General features: G+C 42.7%; 2 protein-coding genes across 6 annotated transcripts in view; one reads left to right on the plus strand and one right to left on the minus strand.

Annotated features, from left to right (window-relative positions):
• Positions 1 to 10,791, minus strand: part of LOC124612990 (E3 ubiquitin protein ligase RIN2-like) — a 229,453-nt gene extending 218,662 nt beyond the window's left edge. The window contains exons 1-2 of one of the 2 annotated variants that reach the window (XM_047141534.1): positions 10,680 to 10,791; positions 7,274 to 7,370 (exon numbers count right to left, since the gene is read on the minus strand). In XM_047141534.1, the coding sequence (XP_046997490.1) occupies positions 7,274 to 7,370 (97 nt within the window). In that variant the 5' untranslated portion in view covers positions 10,680 to 10,791. Of the gene's footprint in view, positions 1 to 7,273; positions 7,371 to 9,091; positions 9,286 to 10,679 lie in introns of those variants that run through there. The other variant, XM_047141535.1, reaches the window with a different exon arrangement.
• LOC124612994 (neuroparsin-A) overlaps positions 1 to 19,437 on the plus strand; it is a 153,787-nt gene that overhangs the window by 67,067 nt on the left and 67,283 nt on the right. The window lies entirely within an intron of this gene.

Below are 19,437 nucleotides of genomic sequence, written 5' to 3' on the forward strand. Positions count from 1 at the left end.
TCCCTATACTTTTGGTCCGCAGCTCGTGGTCTAGTGGATAGCGTCGCTGCCTCTGGATCACGGGGTCCCGGGTTCGATTCTCGGCCGGGTTGGGGATTTCCTCTGCCCAGGGACTGGGTGTTTGTGTTGTCTTCATCATTTCACTATCATCATAATTTGTCAAAGTGGCTAAAATTGGACTGTGTGAAGATTAGGACTTCGTACAGGCGCTGACGACCGCGCAGTTGAGCGCCCCAAGAACCAACCATCATCACAAACCAACCGATACTTTTGATCAGCTAGTCTAAGTAAGAGAGGAAAACTTATTGTCTGAAACTCCCTGTACACGGAAAAGTTCAATGTACACTGACGAGCGAAAACATTATGATCATCTGCTTAATAGCTTCTTTGCCTGTCTTTGGAACGAAATATATCACTGATTCTGGATATCGGAGATCTACAGTTTGTTGGTAGGTTTGTGGAGGTATGTGGCATTAGATTTCTACGCACAGGTGATGTAATTCGCGTAAATAATAGACCGCTGATTTGCGTAGGCGGTGATGGCATCCGATTGCGACGCAGATGGGTTCCATAGGATTTACATCAAGTGAATTTGGTCGCCGACTGACCAAGGTGAGGTAGCTATAATGCTCCTCAAACCACTGTAGCATGTTCCTAGCCCCGAGACACGGACAATTGTACTGCTGAAAGATGACATCGCTGTCGGGAAAGACACCACGCATGAATACCACAAACGTAGGAGAATGTTTCCCATAGCATAACACTGCTCCCAACAGCTTGCGTCCTGGTGCGCTGCACGTTAAGAACCGCTTTTCACCTCGATCATGGTGTTTGTGGAGTCGACCATCAACCCAGTGTGGCAAAAATGTCTCACCCGAACAACCGACACATCTCCATAGATCGACTATCGAATCCCAATAGTTCCATGCCCACTGCAATCGTAACTGACGATGTCGTTGGATCAACACGTGTACACGAAGGTGTGGTCTGCTGCAGATCTCCATGTTCAACAGTTTACGATGAACGGCGTGGGCCGAAACACTTCTGCGCCCAACATCACTGTGCTCTTTCGGCAGAGATGCCACAGATCTATCCTGCTTTACAAATCAGGCAAGCCTCCAAGCTCTACGTTCTGTGAAGAGTATTTGACGTCCAATCATTTAACGCCTGGTGGTAGTTTCACTGTCCTTCTACGTCTTTTCGTGAATGCTCACGACAGTAGCACATGAACATTCGACCAGTTTCTCGGGATACTCGTTCACAGGCTCTACGTAATACACTACTGGTCATTAAAATTGCTACACCAAGAATAAATGTAGATGATAAACGGGTATTCATTGGAACTGACATGTGATTACGTTTTCACACAATTTGAGTGCATAGGTCCTGAGAAATCAGTACCCATAACAACCACCTCTGCCCGTAATAGCGGCTTTGATACGCCTGGGCATTGAGTCAAACATAGCTTGGATGGCGTTTACAGGTACAGCTGCCCATGCACATTCAACACGATACCACAGTTCATCAAGAGTAGTGACTGGCGTATTGTGACGAGCCAGTTGCTGCGTCACCATTGACCAGACGTTTTCAGTTGGTGAGAGATCTGGAGAATGTGCTGGACAGGGCAGCAGTCGAACATTTTCTGTATCCAGAACGGCCCGTACAGGACCTGCAACATGCGGTCGTGCATTATCCTGCTGAAATGTAGGGTTTCGCAGGGATCGAATGAAGGGTAGAGCCACGGGTCGTAACACATCTGAAATGTAACGTCCACTGTTCAAAGTGCCGTCAATGCGAACAAGAGGAGACAGAAGTGTGTAATCAATGGCACCCCATACCAGCATGCCGGGTGATACGCCAGTATAGCGATGACGAATACACGCTTTCAATATGCGTTCACCGTGATGTCGCCAAACACGGATGCGACCATCATGATGCTATAAACAGAACCTGGATTCATCCGAAAACATGGCGTTTTGCCCTTCGTGCACCCAGGTTGGTCGTTGAGTACACCATCGCAGGCGCTGCTGTCTGTGATGCAGCGTCAAGGGTAACTGCAGCCATGGTCTCCGAACTGATAGTCCATGCTGCTGCAAACGTCGTCGAGCTGTTCGTGGAGATGGTTCTTGTCTTGCAAACGTCCCCATCTGTTGACTCAGGGATCGAGACGTGGCTGCACGATCCGTTACAGCCATGCGGATAAGATGCCTGTCATCTCGACTACTAGTGATACGAGGCCGTCGGGATCCAGCACGGCGTTCCTGAACGCATCGATTGCATATTCTGCTAACAGTCATTGGATCTCGATCAACGCGAGCAGCAATGTCGCGATACGATAAACCGCAATCGCGATGGGCTACAATCCGAAATTTATCAAAGACGGAAACGTGATGGTACGCATTTCTCCTCCTTGCACGAGGCATCACAACAACGTTTCTCCAGGCAATTGCTGTTTGTGTATGAGAAATCGTTTGGAAACTTTCCTCATGTCAGCACGTTGTAGGTGTCGCCACCGGCGCCAACCTTGTTTGAATGCCCTGGAAAGCTATTCATTTGCATATCACAGTATCTTCTTCCTGTCGGTTCAATTTGGCGTTTGTAGCACGTCATCTTCGTGGTGTAGCAATTTTAATGGCCAGTAGTGTAATAACCTGCCTTTGTCCATATGGGTCATCTCAATGAATTTCCCCATCTGCAGTCCGTATCTTCGCTAGGGTGATGCACTGCCTGTGTCTGCTCCGCTTACATCCGTTACCTACCGCGTCACGCCACCAGGCAGCATCCAATGTCGCGGTGGGCAGTGGTCATAGTGCTTTGGCTGGTCAGTGTACATGAGGAGTGCGAAAAGAATGAATAACTTTCTGCTGGCCTGAAGTTGGACATTTTTACTCTCCTCGACTCGAGACCGTTGCGCAGTGGTTAGCACACTGGCCTCGCATTCGGGAGGACGACGGTTCAATCCCGCGTCCGGCCATCCTGATTTAGGTTTTCCGTGATTCCCCTAAATCGCTTCAGGCAAATGCCAGGCTGGTTCCTTTGACATGGCACGGCCGACTTCCTTGCCCATCCTTCCCTAATCCAATGAGACCGATGACCTCGCAGTTTGGTCTCTTCCCCCAAACAACCCAACCCACCCCAACCCTCGAGGCCGTTCCTGCTGGCGCCACCTGTCTTCTACGCGACTTTCTGGTGTAGCACCGCGACTGAGGGGCAGCCTCAGTGATCAGGTGATGTCAAGGAGACGGCGGCTGGCACTCGTCGGCCGTCTGAAGGCGCCGTGCAAGGACGGGGTGGCCAGCACCGGTATTTCTGAGCGCCTCCTGGCCGCCGGCCAGCTGCGGCGCGGCATCGCTTCCCGTGACGCACGCCACGCCGCTGCTAGCTCGGGTAGCCATCCTCGCAGTAAACAAGCGGGCTAAACTATACGAGAGATGCTACTACCAACTCACGCAACTCGTCCGTAAGGGCGGTTTCGCGCTATCTGCAAATCATCGGCCACCCGTCTGTAAGTATATCACACTTTTTCGACCTGGGCCAAGCTTCGGTTTATTTATCACCCTTCGTCCCTCTCCGTCGCGTTCTGCGGCGTCGCCGGATGGCGCAGTAAATATTTTCGATGTGCAGGCGACGGGATAATATTGGAACTGCGGCGATCTAGGCCCACGACCCGGATTTCGCGCGGAGGTGCTCGTTGCGCCACCGAGCGAGTTGTTCTGGCTGCTTCACTCTCTATTTGTAACCATGTGTTCCGTCTTCTTGTCGGGTGGACAGCGTTCTGTTACGACCTTCTTTCTCTTTTTTCTTCTTTCTCTCGGGTCTGGATTGTGCCGGGATTACGGCCAGCTGTCTTCTCCACTCGACCTAATTTCGCACGATTTATCGCAGGATTCGCCCGTGCTAAGTGTGCCAAAAAGTGAGTGCTCTACTTTCTAAGAAAGGCCATAGTAAAGAAAATTCAAAATTCTCTCTTCCCACCACTCAGAGAACCGAAGACATGACACTGAATCCTTCGATTCGAATTTCACCTAGTGTTCAATAAATTACGCAACACATTTTTACTCGGCCAGTTTCGCTTGAAAAAAATACGGAATTTATTATAGGGCAATGTGTAATAATCCCGCTTCAGCCTCTATATATTCATGAGGGTCCGATAAGTACCGGCGCTATGCACAGCCTGTAAACTGGCGTCTGTAACGGAGGTCGCTCCAAGTTATCACTGACTTTGTTTGGTCAGAAAACCAGAGTATCGCAGATATTCACAGGAATGTCTATAAAGAGCTGGCAGTGAACAAAAGCACATTGAGTTTTGGGGCGAGGCGTCTGTCATCATCGCAACAAGGTCGTGCAGATCTGTCCTATCTCTCGCATTCCATCCGCTCGTATACAGCGGTGATTCCTGCAATGTTGGGACGTGCGGACAATATCATTCGAGGTAATCTATGGATTACAATCAAATTCTATGCTCTCATCTGGACGTCTATGTTGGTAGATCTGACGTCTATCAGTTGGTTCTCAAAGCTGTATGCCCGCTGAGTTTCTCGGCGTCAAACAGAGTCCCATAAAAAGCAACGAATGACCATCTGTGCGGAACGCACTTCACGGGAAGCACCACGTGGATGATAGTAAGACTGCTGATGCTGCAAGACGTTGCCTCCGACGACGACCATTAGAGTCGTACCGTGCTGGCACAAAGGCCCTCCTAGTAAGGTAATGCTATCGCTTTCAATGGAGATTAGAAAAATAGGCTTTTTTAGCCAAAAGAGTGGGGAATAACATCATTCCTTGGAATCCTGAATACAACCAACCTGCTTTCAGAAAAAAGTTGTTGCATTACTTATTTAACGCTCCTCATATTATCTGTAATGGCTACTTCTGCAATTATTAGCTGCATAATTATTCCGTTTTTTAAAAATTTCCCTATTATCGATTGGAAGTATGTGATCTCTGTAAATATTTGTATTATAATTTATTACTTCATGGTCACTTAAATATATACAAAATATTCACATTACAAGTTTCAGCAAATAGCTGCCGCTATGAGACGTGATAACATCCACTATAAAGCCGTGTATTACAAGAATAGTTAGGTACGTGGAACATCATGAAATAAACTAAAATATTTCAATGAATGTACTGCGCAACGCCATTTGGTAAAAGATACTGAAATTAAAATATCGCCCTTTGCATTATATACACTGCATAGGGGAGACGTAAAATATGGAAGGGAAAACAGGCGAAATGGAGCAGATACAGCGTACAATCTGAACTATTTAAAATTTATATTTTAAAAGCATAAACAGCAGCACAGATAATTATACGCACGTAATTAATCTTCTTTTCTCCGTATTGCTTTTATGTGTCTTTCTGTCAAACAGATATTTGGCTCCTTGCTTTAGTTTTTAAGCCTTTTAAAATATATTTCATAATATATCATGTTGGCCGCGTTTTATTGAGTATCTAGAATAATTATAATAAGCTGATTCCTGCGAAGGGAAATTTCGATACCGCACTCCGATGCCAACTCATGTCTAAATTAAAATTTTTTTTGTAAATGTTGGAAAGACTAAAACTCAGAATCTTATTTCTTCGCCTGCCTATCTCTTCCGTTTATTTTCGATTTAATCTCCTATCCACAGAGAGTAGAATGGTGATTTTTGCTTTGACGAATCTACAGCCTTAATTTCGGTGGTTTTCAGCTCGGTTTAGGCTTCTCGTCATATCGCTACATTCCAATAGCGGAAGGCTGTAATATCATTCGTATGAAGCTATGGAGTGATAAGAGATTACTATGAATATATCTATTACGAGAAAAAAACGAACAGCTCACTTGATGGTCTGTTCAAAGTAACTCGTAACTCTGCGATGGCAAGAGGTGGACTGCACTCTGTTGGCAGATCTTTATGCTCTCCTCTACCAGAGGCGTCATTAGACTTAAGTAGAGGAACGGATGTAGATAACACAGCAATTTGATGTCGGTTAATTTTATCTTCCTCAAATCAAAGCGGTTATTTTATCTGCAAGTAACTCCTTAATTTATTGTCTTCATGAAGCTTAGTGCAGTCATTTCGAGTACTGTCAAGTGCAAGGCGGAGACTGTAACTCGATTCTCTTGCGCGACAGTCATTCCCTACCCAGATACGGGGTGGGAGATCTACGTTGCACATTCTACTGAACATAATGTTTTGCCATGACTTTTGTATGAGGTATTGAACGATATGAATAGCACAATGCCTCATTTTGGAAACGAGAGTTCTGTTTCAGTAAATATTCTCATTGTAAACTGTAAATATATTTTTGTCGTGTAAGTTTGGTAAGGCTCGTAGATATGGACACTAATGTGTGAGTTCCACGTAATGGGACTTTCTGGTCTGTTAATGGCTATGACTCCCATGACAGAGTGTACGTTTCTTAAACATATCATAATCTTAATCTATAACTAGGTAGAAGAATTTGGGATGTAAAGAAAGTTTAGTTGCAAGTCAACTGAGAAGTCAATAAAGAAAGTAACCAATAGCAAATGTCTAAAGGGAAGATATCCAACAATTTTGCAGGGCACTGTCTTTCTTCTCCTCTGCTACCTTCACTACTTGATCTCTCAGCGCAGTTATTCAGTCAACCGTCATTCCCCATAGCTGAGTAACATTTCACTTCGTTGCTGTAGATTGTACTCATACAAGCCTTCAGCTGAAGACTGTTGATTGAATGACCGGTGTCCACTTTCCTCCTGTTTCAATTTGTTTAGTGTCAGCTTTAGGAAGTGTACACTGTACAGGACAGTCAAAGTCATGTGCGCCTTAAGGTTTTAAGAACGTCATTTTCATACACTGCCATACATTTTTGAATAGGCCTTGTGGAGAAAAAAATAAAGGTACTATTTAAAAAGACATGCTGTTCATATTTTCGTAACGGACGAAATTACAAAACGGCAATCATGGTTGGTAAAAAACATTTGGTTGATATACTTTTTTGTATTGCTTCTGGAGTAAAAGTTCTTTTAAGGTGGTCAAGGTAAATGAGATACCATGTAAATGAGATACAATGAGATGCAACTCGATACAGCGGGAATCTTACAGCCAACCAGTTGCACGTTAAAAGTTTATCACTCGTCCGAGCTATATACTGGAGAAAAGTTAACATTCATGTTGCAGGCAGCATTCCTCCTTGCTGTGTTTTGGATCAATTACCGTCACTTCCGTCTCTAATGGCCCTGCCATTGACGGGACGCTAATGCCTAAACTAGCTGTATTACAGCCATTATGAGAGTGGTACTCACCTGACTGTGCAGTTTTCTCTTCCTGTAGACGCGAATCCATCTTGGCCAACAAGTGCAGCGTCTGCAGACGCTTTCTGACGCGAGTTATCATGCCCATCTGGAACATAAGTGTCCTAGTTCACAGAAAATGGTACAGAATCTGAGGCAGTATTCATTCAATTACTAATGCAGCACCTTAGACATAGTTGCTTACGCATTATAAAACAGAGACCCATACGAAGTATTTGTGAGAGAATTTGTTTAAACATACAAGAAAAAAAACCTACGGAAAGCGAAATGGTCGACTGGCCGTTCTGCGGCAGTGAGCGAGCGCTGAAATCACATAACCTTGATGCGATTCACAATAGACCATCTACAAACAGCTGACCGCACATTAGGTGGCTATGTGCTGTTACCACCGCTTTGTGGCCGTAGGGGGGAATTCGGATAGAGCACAACTCCACGTCGAGAGGTCACCGGCAATTTTTGCGATTTATCGTGAATTTCAATATAAAATTCGGATCTGCAAAGCTCTTTTAACTCATTTGTTTCATTGGCGATATTTTTCGACGTGACTGACACAATCATCACGATTTTACGTTCTTAGTAAGAAAGAAAATCCGCTTCCGCTCGTTGCATCATAGTGTGAAAATGTCTTCGCACTGTGACAGTCTGTCACAACTCCAGCGGGTTTGTCACGTCACGATGTTCTGAAGCTGTCCAAAGTCTTTCACAAGTCCTGCTATCTCAGTGCAATTTTCTAAAGGATACTGTAACATAGTTGCTGAAAGTAACAGCATGTTACTGCCTTCATTAATATTTAAAGATTTTCAAAGACAACCTAAATTTGTATTAGCTGTGCTAAAATTATTTTATAGTCTTTAAGAACGTTACTTCAATTTCGTATCACAATTGAAACAAAAATTGGTGACACAAGGATTAGAAGGACACATTCCCCTAGACGCGGCTCAGTACTACAAGTTACGTTGTGGAGCTACATGTTACTGAAAGGGAGAACGTCCCATTGTAGTAAGTTCCCGGTCACTATGACTGAATGGATGACGTGGGACTCCCGACACCTCACGGCCGGCTCTTGATTGGCTGTGGCGGCCAACACGAAGCATGTCTTTGTGAGTCTGCTGCTAATTGCTGGGGGAAAAGAGCTGCAGTCTTACGCTCTGTCAGAAATGTGAAGCACGTGTAATTCGGTCAGAGTGAGAACATCAAACTGCTTTTGAGACGGGTGAGCTAAATAACCAGTCCACAAAAAAGAGTTGCCTAGAAACCTTATCATGAAGTCCGTGGCGTATCAAGAGTAAGCGACTGTTGTTTTGCATTTACTTGTATCTCTGTATCCTTTCAAACAACGTAGTAACACTGGAGTGCTCGCAGTCGAACATTTTAACATGAAAAGCTCTAAAAATTAATTTTCAAGAACGAAAGTCCGTGATCCCAGTAGGATCAAAAATCGTTCACACTGCAGCATTTCGTTACAATGTGTTTAAATTAGATCACCTACCCATAAACATCTCACGACTACCATTGTGGTTATTTAATGACATATGTTATATATTTCTGAAAAATCTATAATACATTTATATATTGCTGAAAAATTGAAACACGCTGTCACCTGGAGGTGCAAATCTTATTTATCCTGGCGATGATGGACTGTATATTACGACACTCTACGGCTTCTAAATCACCACAACTTTTATTAGTCCTCCGTACAAACAGTTGTATCGCTAAAATATTCAGATTTGAAATATTAAGGAGCGGGTTATGTGGAGTATTTCCTTCTTTCACTGGCATGCAAAGGCGTGCAACAAGAGGATTCCTTACCTGAAATCCATTGACTCCATTCACATTAAGAGTGACATTTCCGAGCGTAGTCGACTTTACGTGTCGAGCAAAAGGCTGAAGGCGGTCAGAAAGAGTGGACAATATCCAGACGCGTTTAACGAAATGCTGTCTCTCAGTTCTTTACTGAAAATAAAGCAGATCGCGCGACGACCGTTCACGCGCAATAGATGTGTTTGCTCGTATTGCTACAGCGACGGCCCCCACATCGGAGCAAACACTGGCAGGTTCGGCCCGTGTTGTAAACAACCCAGTCATTGCCGAGAATTGCACCATGGGAGCCTTCAACAAGTAGTGCCGCCACTCCACATTGGGCAACTCACGGCGCACTCGGGGAAGACATTGTCGCAACCCGCAGACGTGCGCACTTCGCCAAGAGCTGCACAAGTACTTGTGATTGTGACTGCTTTGCTACTTCGACATTCCGCTGTTCTGAAATCACTAAAACATTAGGAATTTCATTTAGCGTAGTGCAGCAATATAATAATTACATAATTCCTCAAACACAGAAATATCTTTCACCGTTCAATAACTGTAAACTGATTTGTCGAATCGATGTGAAGTTCACCTTAGTTCACATAAGCGAACGCCAACAGTAGTAAAAATGCGCATAACAAAGAGATGTGCAACTTCATGACGCAGTGGAGGTGAGAAGGTCAGCAATAAATTAGAACGTGGTTAAGAGAACTATTGAACAGCGAACTATTACGTAATATTCTACATTCGAGTTGTTAAACATAAACATAGGATACAGAACTTTCTGTGTTATAAGAAGTATCTACTTTCACACTGCTGTAACAAAACACATTTCACAGCTCACTTTTTTTTAGCGCCCACTAATCGTTGTTGATATCCCACTCACTTTTTATAAACCTTTTTACATGCAAGCTCTACTTCTGGACAAGAAGTCACAGACGGCTTACCAACGTGCACAGTGCAGTAATGAGCACCAAAACGAAAATTTTAAGGTATTCTGATGCAAGTATAGTACAAAGTGGTACTAATGGTACCAGCCAGAAAATTTTCAGGTAAATAAGTTACTGAAGAAAAATATTATGTAACGTGATAAAAATATTTCTGACCCTTAACGTTCGTGAGTAAAGTATGCCAGTAATTACATTAAACTATACACAGCATTTCGTCTGATGAAAGAAAGGAAAACAAAACGTTTCGTAGAATTCTTGACCTTTGTCACCATCAAAATTTATTTCACTGAAGAAAAGAAAATTCTAATTTCAAACAAATGTCGAGCCTTCAGTTTGAGTCCTCCGCTATAGTAAACAAGATACGACTCAATTTTAAATTTTAAAATAACACATCACTTTTCCTATATGGTAAGAACGAGAGATCCAGTCGTTATATTTCTATATCTGTCACGGAAAATAATCTAGAGCATAGAATAGGGAGAAGAGCGTGATCTTTTTCATTTAACAAGTGGTTATCGACCTAGCCGGTACACAACGTTAAGTTTGCAATTCCGCAAAGTGTGCCATGAATGATCCCGAAATCGCTATGGAATGGCGACACTAACGTTCATTATGCCGGACACAACACCACAGTTAGTACTCACCTGTAATCTGTGAAAGACTCGATCTATTAATTCCAGCAGTAAGAATGCGAGCAGTTTTTGCTAGCGTAGGCAACGACGGTCATTCAGAGACTGGCGGCGCGCGGAGTTGGCGTCGGATGTGCCACGTCGACAGCGGCGCCCGACGGGGGAAGAGGAGTCGGGAAGGACTCGGGCGTCGCGACGCCGCGCGGGCCTCTGCGTCCACTCCCCTCCCAGCTGCCAACTCAGCTTCCGGCGTGGACGCAGCAGCACGCGTGGTCGGCGATGTTGCGTCGTCCCCAGACCTGAATACCGCGCACACCTGGCCAGCGGGGGAGGCCGGCGGGGGGCGTGTCCACCGTGCTAAGCCTTATCCGGCCTCTTTGAGTGCACGAGTCACATAAGCACACGGGACGAAAAGAGAGTCACCCGCACAAGACATCGCGCTCTTACCGTCTAACAATGCCTCTTGCCCTGAAAACGGCCTCAGTTCGACGTAGAAGACAGTCCACAAGATTAAGCTACACAGTGGTTATTATTAGATCCTGTAGAGCTTCAAAAGTTCGGGTATGTGGATTGCTACGTTCCACCCGGTGTCCAAATACATTGCCCGACAAAGAAAATGAAACACCCCGAAGAGGGAGGAGGAAAAGAAACGAAACTTCGATTTGTGAGGGTGTGTAGTGTTCAGCTATGACGAAAATCGAGTCACTTTTACAAATAACTTGGCAGCATGAGTTCACTTACCAGAATGATGTTGCACTCCATCTGGCCTGGATGCAGGCACTGATTCGGCTGGGGAAGGTGTTATAAAGTCGTCGTTTCCTCTCCTAAGGCTAGCTGACCACTGCTGTTGTAACTGATTTTTGCCGCACGGGATTAGCCGAGCGGTCTGGGGCGCTGCAGTCACGGACTGTGCGGCTGGTCCCGGCGGAGGTTAGAGTCCTCCCTCGGGCATGGGTGTGTGTGTTTGTCCTTAGGGTAATTTAGGTTAAGTAGTGTGTAAGCTTAGGGACTGATGACCTCAGCAGTTAAGTCCGATAAGATTTCACACACATTTGAACATTTTGAACTGATTTTTGATATCCTGGATACTGGGTTTGGAACCGAGTTGACATCCAAGCTATGGGTATCTTACTGGCCATAGGTGTAACTCAACATCATGCAGACACGTGCTGCGTGCGGACGAACATTGTCTTGTAGAAAACTGGCACCACGGTACTGTTGGATTGAAGGTAACACGTATGGACGTATACCATTGTGCCGTCAGAGTCCCTACAATAAATACTACCTGGGACCGAAAGTCATAGCCGGTTATTCCCCACATGATGACATAAGGAGTAACACCACTGCGTCTCTCCGAACTATTGGAAGAATGGAACCTCTGCGCACTTCACCGCCAGACTCGCCGAAGACGGTCATCCAAGGTATTACAGAACTACGAGTTATCACTGAACACAATTCGACGCCATTCATCACCACTCTGTTATGACTAGACGAAATTACAATCGTCTGGCAATTACTGTGGTTGTTTTTACTGCTGTGGGAAACAGCTCACTGGATCTACAATATATAAAATATTAGTTCAATTTATGACATGAATGAATAAAAAGGTTTAATTAACTTGATTTAATTAACTTGATAGAATCCTTTGCCACAGGAGTGCGCGAATATTTACAACTGGCATTGACTATTAAAGCATCCCTTGATGCAAAGAATCACAAACAATTCTCTTGAAGTACACTGTGCATCATTTACACAAGTACATTTCCACCTGTTACTTGAATAATTCTTTTGTCCAACTCGGTGATGTTGACTGCTTCATCTGAGGTCACAAGCTGAGTAGAACTCTTCTATGCTCGGCTCTTTGTTGACCTCGGTACGAGGGCGCTGCTGTGCTGAAAGAGGAAGTGCCTTCTTCGGCCTCTCCTTCTCGCCACTGCAGATTGCAGCGAGAACACGCTAATGTCTCTGGAATCGATGTGTGTTGCCAACTTCGGTACGGCGCCGCTACCGTTGGACCATGCCACATACGCATAGGACAGTAATTCCCTAGTTTGGCTGCTGCTAGTCTCCGATTAATGCTAGGGGATCGCAGAGAAATTAGGAGTCCATTTGTTGCTCTCAGACGGCAGACGCAGATGTGATCGTGAGACGATGTGCTTTGTTCACGGTATGGCGATCCTCCCTTATGGTGGTCAGATACAGTGTACTGGAATCTTGACAAATAGCGTGCAGCCCAACATCGGACCACTGGCACGTTTGAATGCCCCGCAAATTTGGATATTGCCCGATACGCCCATCGGATCAAATGGAGACCCTGAAGGAGACACCTTTCAAACCCTGTCAGGTGTTGACGATCCCCTCTCACACGAGCACACGGCATCTCCGTGTCCTTCAGAGTGATAACATCTGACGCTGCTCAGGCTCCTTGTACATCCTACCAAGTATAGTAGCACTTAACACGAACAGTGCACTCTGGTGGCCCTTCTATCAGTTACAAAGTATTTACATAACCGCCGATGGCCTGTACGTGTACGAAGTTACAGTGACATTCTACTGTGCATTCTGGGCACTTTACTCTTTTCATCAGACAGTTTAGTCCCAGACATTTGCCGTGGGATGCAGATCTAGCGATTTAGCGGGCCTGTCAAGGTCGTACAGGTTGACAGAGTGTTCGTCAAACCAAAACTACACGCCTGGATCCTGTGAACAAGACTTGTCATAATCCAAGTGTTAGCGGATTTCGTGAATGGGTGTTTTCGCGCAGTAGCGCTGGGACGATTTTATCGCTGCTTAATAGACACTGCGATTACAATAAAACATCTCTGTAATAAGACGATCTGTGTATGACTTGTCAATGTGTAAAGTTTTTAAATTCTATGAGAAAGGAACTGGATGTCTACGCCTTTCCTGTCGTTTCGCCAGGTTCCGGCAGGATAGCACCCGAACGGGTGCTTAGAGAAAAAAAATAGCGTTTCTTGGCTTGGGCCGGGCAAGGCATGAGCCTTTTATGTCAGTCTACATGCCAGGCAGCGGTTGGCGCAGTGGAAGTAGTGCAGAACGGCAATCCGAGGATAGCAGGGTCGAGTTCCTAAAAGTGGCAACTTCTTTTATTTTCATTTTCTACGTTACTTACACTGCAAATAAACCGAAATAATGCCCAGTATATTGTATTTATAAATATTCTCACAAAAGAAATGAGAAGGAAAGGCAAAGGAAAATTCGTGATTGCAAATAAATTTCCAGGAGGGGATGGTAAGACTTGCGCGAGAATTTCTGTATAAAATTAGATACCATTATTATTTTGCAGTTGATGAGTCACACCTTCTGGAGTGATATTCTTCCTAAAAACACGAGAAGTAGTAATTTTCTCGGTAACTTGCACATTTTATAAACACTGCAGTTTTCATCGTTATTTTAAAGTTTGTACATAAAAACAACATTCTCACGGTATTCTCACAATAATTTAGAATAATTCGAGTTACTCGATCGAGAGCTAGCAAGCATGGTTGGAATTATCGGTGTCCCCAACGGCCGATGTTACCTGTTCAGGGAACCTATTGTTAGAGTGCTGGTGACTGATTGCAGGTTAAAATGAAACAAATTCTTATGCGTATTAATTAAATCTCTTCCTCGTTGAGGCCATGAAGACAATCCAGTTTTGGAAATTTATTTGCAATCTCAAAATTTCCTTTGCCTTGCTTTTCATGCCTTTTATGAATATATTAATAAAACCAATGAACTGAGCATTATTTTCATTTATTTGCAGTAACTTAAAAATTGAAAAGGAAAAATAAAAAAGTTTCCGCATAGACATCGACTGCACTCTTTCCTCTGCGTAAACCGCCTCCTGGGAACTACTTTAACATAAATGTATCGTGAGTCCTGCGACCCGCGCAAAACAAGCTATTTTTTGAAAACTCTTTCCCATCTGGAGCTTCCACTTATGACACTCGTTTCTGGCAAAGCCCTGTATATATCATAAAGTTGGACGAGATCGTCGAGGACGAGCATTTGCGATCCACTTGTTAGTCACTTTTCTAATGTATCATTAACTCAGTGCGTTTTCCCTCAAAATATGCCATTGTTATCCCCCTCTATAAAAAGAGTGACTCCACAGATGTCAATAACCACTACCCAGTTTCACTCATTATTTCATTTTCTAAAATTATTGTGAAGCTAATGCACTCCACGGTTGTCACGTCCTTGTGTAGTAAGGGGATACTTAGCCATTCATATTCTGGATTTCAAAAGTACCAAACTGCTGCGTCAGCTATTTACACATTTACTGAACACGTAGCAAAGTCTTCGAATGATAAAACATCACCAATTGGGATCTTCTCAGACTTATCGAAGGCGTTTAATTGTGTCAATTGCAATTTTCTTTAAGAGAAGTTAAAGTTTTATCGAATACGCAGTTCAGTTCTTATTTGGTTCTTTAAGCAACATAATGCAGAAAGTTGCCTTAGGCTGCTAGATTAATATAAAGAAGGACGTCATATTATCTGAATGGAGCTAAATTACAATGGTCAACTCACCGGGATCGGTTCTTGCTTTATGTTAACGAACTGCCATTTTATCTGAATCAAGGGGCAGAATTAGTCATGTTTTACGTGATACTAACAGTGTTGCGAAGCCGAGCAAAGAAGCATCGACAGAGGAAATAGTAAATGATATTTTAGTGAAAGTTACTGGATGCTTTTTTAAAAACTCTTTCCCATCTGGAGCTTCCACTTATGACAAATGAGCTAGCTTTAAACTTTTTTTAAAAAGTTCACCTAGATTTTTAATCTATTCTCCCAACAAGACATAATAAACAGGGTAGAAAATTGTAAGTTCTTAGGTGTGCATGTTCTTGAAAACTTCAACTGGAAAAACCATGTAGGAGACATGCTAAAACTATTAGGTTCGGCTACTTTTGCCATAAGAATAACGGGCAGCTATAGGGATACAGTAGTCAGTAAGTAAGGTTGGCAGCCCTGCAGCCAGGCGACTAGCGCGAGTTTTGAAGTCATTTTAGATTATAAAACATATAGATTAGTACTGATTACGTGGTAAATAGGTGTATTAGTGTGCCGTTTAAGTGTACCATTAAAGGTTTCATTTTTCTTTACGTAATATAGCAGAAAACGCGAAAAGACGGTACAGTCGTATTTCCTGTTTACGTTCTGCTGCAGCAAATCTGTAGAATTTCGTTTAGTTGTTCCTTGCTCTCTCCAGAAATTTAACTTAGCGTACCTCTTCATTATTTAACTAGCATTTCCGGAAAGTAGCGTAAAGTTTAAGTTGTTGTTTCAGAAACTTTGCACTTTTGTTATTGTTTACACACGCGTATAGGCCAAATTTGTGTAACCATATTTTCGTGTTTATCTGTAATTTAACTGACTTATTCTTAATAAACTATTACGTTTATCATGAGTGAAAAGTGCTTGATTTGCCGTAGAATTGTTAGGTCGGGGCTTTGGTGTGATGGGTGCTGTAGTTTTTTCCATGTGGGTGACTGTAGTGGCGTGGGAATAGGGGAAGTAAATGAGACTCATCAGTGGTTTTGTAGGATTTGTAGTAGAGATAGGAAGATACTAGAACAGGAGGGGAAAATTGCCGCCCTTCAGGCTTAGACAAGGCCAGGGGAGACCTTGACAGGTTAAGGAGGGAGAAGGGTAAAGAGAGGTAGGAAGTGGCAACAGGCAACAGGAGGAACAGGCCTAGAACTTTGTCTGACAGCTTTATGGTGAATGTGGAAAATAGATTTGACCTGTTACTTCAGTTAGAAGCTGGTGAGCCTCAAGCAGTTGCAGGTGTAGACAGGGCACAACAAACTTTCAGCAGCAAATTGAAAAGTAAGAATGCAGGGAAATCAGTAAAGAGAAAGAAAGTGTTGTTGTTAGGTAGTTCCCATGGAAGAGGATGAACTAGAATCAGAATACCAGGTCACCAATTTTTTTAAACCTAGTGCTGGTCTGGACCAGGTGACAGAGGATTTAGGGTCACTTTGCAAAGATTTCACTAAGGAAGACACCGTGGTTATAGTGGGTGGGGCAGGTAACAGTATTGACAGAGATCTTGGGTACAGTATAGTGTGTGGCCTGGCGAAGATTGCATCAGCATCGAAGCATACTAGTGTTGAGTTTGTATCTGTTCTTGGGCGCCATGACCGACCTCATTTGAACTCTTCTGTCAAGAGAGTTAATTTGGAGCTGGAACGGTTGCTCATGTCGGGTGTGGAGTCACACATTGGTGTGGTTCATGTTGATTCTCTCAGTAGTTGGGATTATACTAGGCATGGCCTTCACCTCAACAGGAAGGGGAAAGGTAAATTGGCTGGGGAAATAGCAGGAAAGTTAAAGGGGGGAGCACTGTCATGAGTAGTAAAATACCAGTGGTTATAGGGTTCAGAAAAGACCCTTTTTTAGGGTAGGGAGGACAGAAAGAAAGCAAATTTTAAGAGAGGTTAGAACTGAGACAAACCTTCAGTTTGAGAAAGAAATCAAAAAACACAATTCCAGCTTATTACATCAGCATAAACAGCCATTGGTTAAGAATTTTCAACTGTCAGCAGATATTTTAACTCCACCCAATTTTAACTCAGTCAATGTGAAATGTCAGCTATCTTTATTGCATCAAAATATTCGAGGACTGAGAAATAAAATTAATGAATTAACTATCTGCATAGATGAATTAGAGTCTTCAAACACAGCTGACATAATCTGCCTCTCTGAACATCATGTGACCACTGGTATAAAACTTTTAAGTGTTACAGGGTTTAGGTTAGCATCTCACTTTTGTAGATCAGAAATGGAGAAAGGAGGAGTTGCCACATTCATCAGGAACTGTCATAAATTTAAGAACATAGACATTCATAAATTTTGCCTAGAACAGCGTATGGAAGCATGTGCAACAGAATTAGAATTTCACAAAAAATCCTTCATAATATTAAGTGTATATCGAGCACCTACAGGTAACTTTAATCTGTTTGTAAACCACCTTGAAGCTGTACTAGCCAATTTAACAACCAAAAACAAAGAAATAGTGGTTGCTGGTGATTTAATTTAGATTTCCTTAAAGACCCTCCCAATAAGAACTTATTTGAGTTAGTAACACTATCATTCAACTTAATTCCCACTGTAAAGTTCCCCACTAGGATAGCCACTTGCTCACAAACAGCCATTGATAATATCTTTATAGAAAAGTCCAATGAACAAAATTATATTGCAAAACCAATAGTCAATGGCCTCTCAGACCATGCATGCAGTTCCTTCTGTTAAATGTTAATACTGAACAGGATATAAAATCTGTTAAACCTGAGCTCAAGAGGGTAATCAGTAAGCCAAAAATTGATTGTTTTAGGATATTAACTGGACTGATATTTACAGTGCTCATGGCATGAATGAAAAATATAACATTTTTGCTAATAAAGTGCTTACCTTATACGAACACTGCTTTCCCCCAAAACTTACCAAGGTTAGAGCAAAGTCTACAAAGAAGCCATGGATTACTCGAGGAATAGGGGTATCTTGTAAAACAAAAAGAAAACTGTATCTGTCAATCCGAAACATTTCCAATGTTGATGCTATAGCACATTATAAGAAATACTGCAAAATATTAAAGACTGTAATACAGATGTCAAAGCAAATATATTACAAGGAAAAGATAGTCATATCAGATAACAAAATGAAGACAATATGGGATATAGTGAAGGAGGAGACCGGTAGAACCAGACATGAAGAGGAACAAATAGCATTAAGAGTAAATGATACATTGGTGACAGATGTGTATAGTGTTGCAGAACTTTTTAACAAACATTTTATAACTGTTACTGAAAAGATGGGGTTGTCAGGTTCGGTAGATGCTGCTGTGGATTACCTTAGACCAGACATTTCAAGTAACTTCCATAATATGAATTTGACCCTCACTACCCCAACAGAAATAATGTCCATCATAAAATCTTTAAAATCAAAAACATCAAGTGGGTATGATGAAATATCAACAAAGTTAATTAAAGAATGTGATTATGAGCTAAGTAACATATTAGGATATCTGTGTAACCAGTCGTTTATCAGTGGAATATTTCCTGAGTGGCTGAAATATGCTGAAGTTAAGCCACTGTTTAAGAAGGGAGATAAAGAAATAGCATCAAATTTCCGTCCAATTTCACTGTTACCAGCATTCTCAAAAATTTTCGAAAAAGTAATGTACAGTCGTCTTTATAACCATCTTATCTCAAATAACATACTGTCAAAGTCACAGCTTGGATTTCTAAAAGGTTCTGATATTGAGAAGACTATCTACACTTACAGTAAAAATGTGCTTAATCCATTAGACAAAAAATTGCAGGCAACTGGTATATTTTGTGATCTGTCAAAGGCATTTGACTGTGTAAATCACAATATCCTTTTAAGTAAAGTAGAATATTATAGTGTAACGGGAAATGCTGCAAAATGGTTCAAATCTTATATCTCTGGCGGGAAACAAAGGGTGTTATTAGGAAAGAGACCTGTATCAAGCTATCAGGCATCATCCAACTGGGAACTAATTACATGTGGGGTCCCACAAGGTTCCATTTTGGGGTCCTTACTTTTTATTGTGTATATCAATGACCTTTCATCAGTGACATTACCAGATGTCAAGTTTGTTTTGTTTGCCGATGATACAAACATTGCAATAAATAGCAAATCAAGTGTAGTCTTAGAAAGATCAGCCAATAAAATATTTGTGGACATTAATCACTGGTTCCTAGCCAATTCTTTGTCACTAAACTTTGAAAAAACACACTACA

This window comes from Schistocerca americana, chromosome 4 (genome assembly GCF_021461395.2).
Source record: "Schistocerca americana isolate TAMUIC-IGC-003095 chromosome 4, iqSchAmer2.1, whole genome shotgun sequence".
NCBI lineage: Eukaryota > Metazoa > Arthropoda > Insecta > Orthoptera > Acrididae > Schistocerca > Schistocerca americana.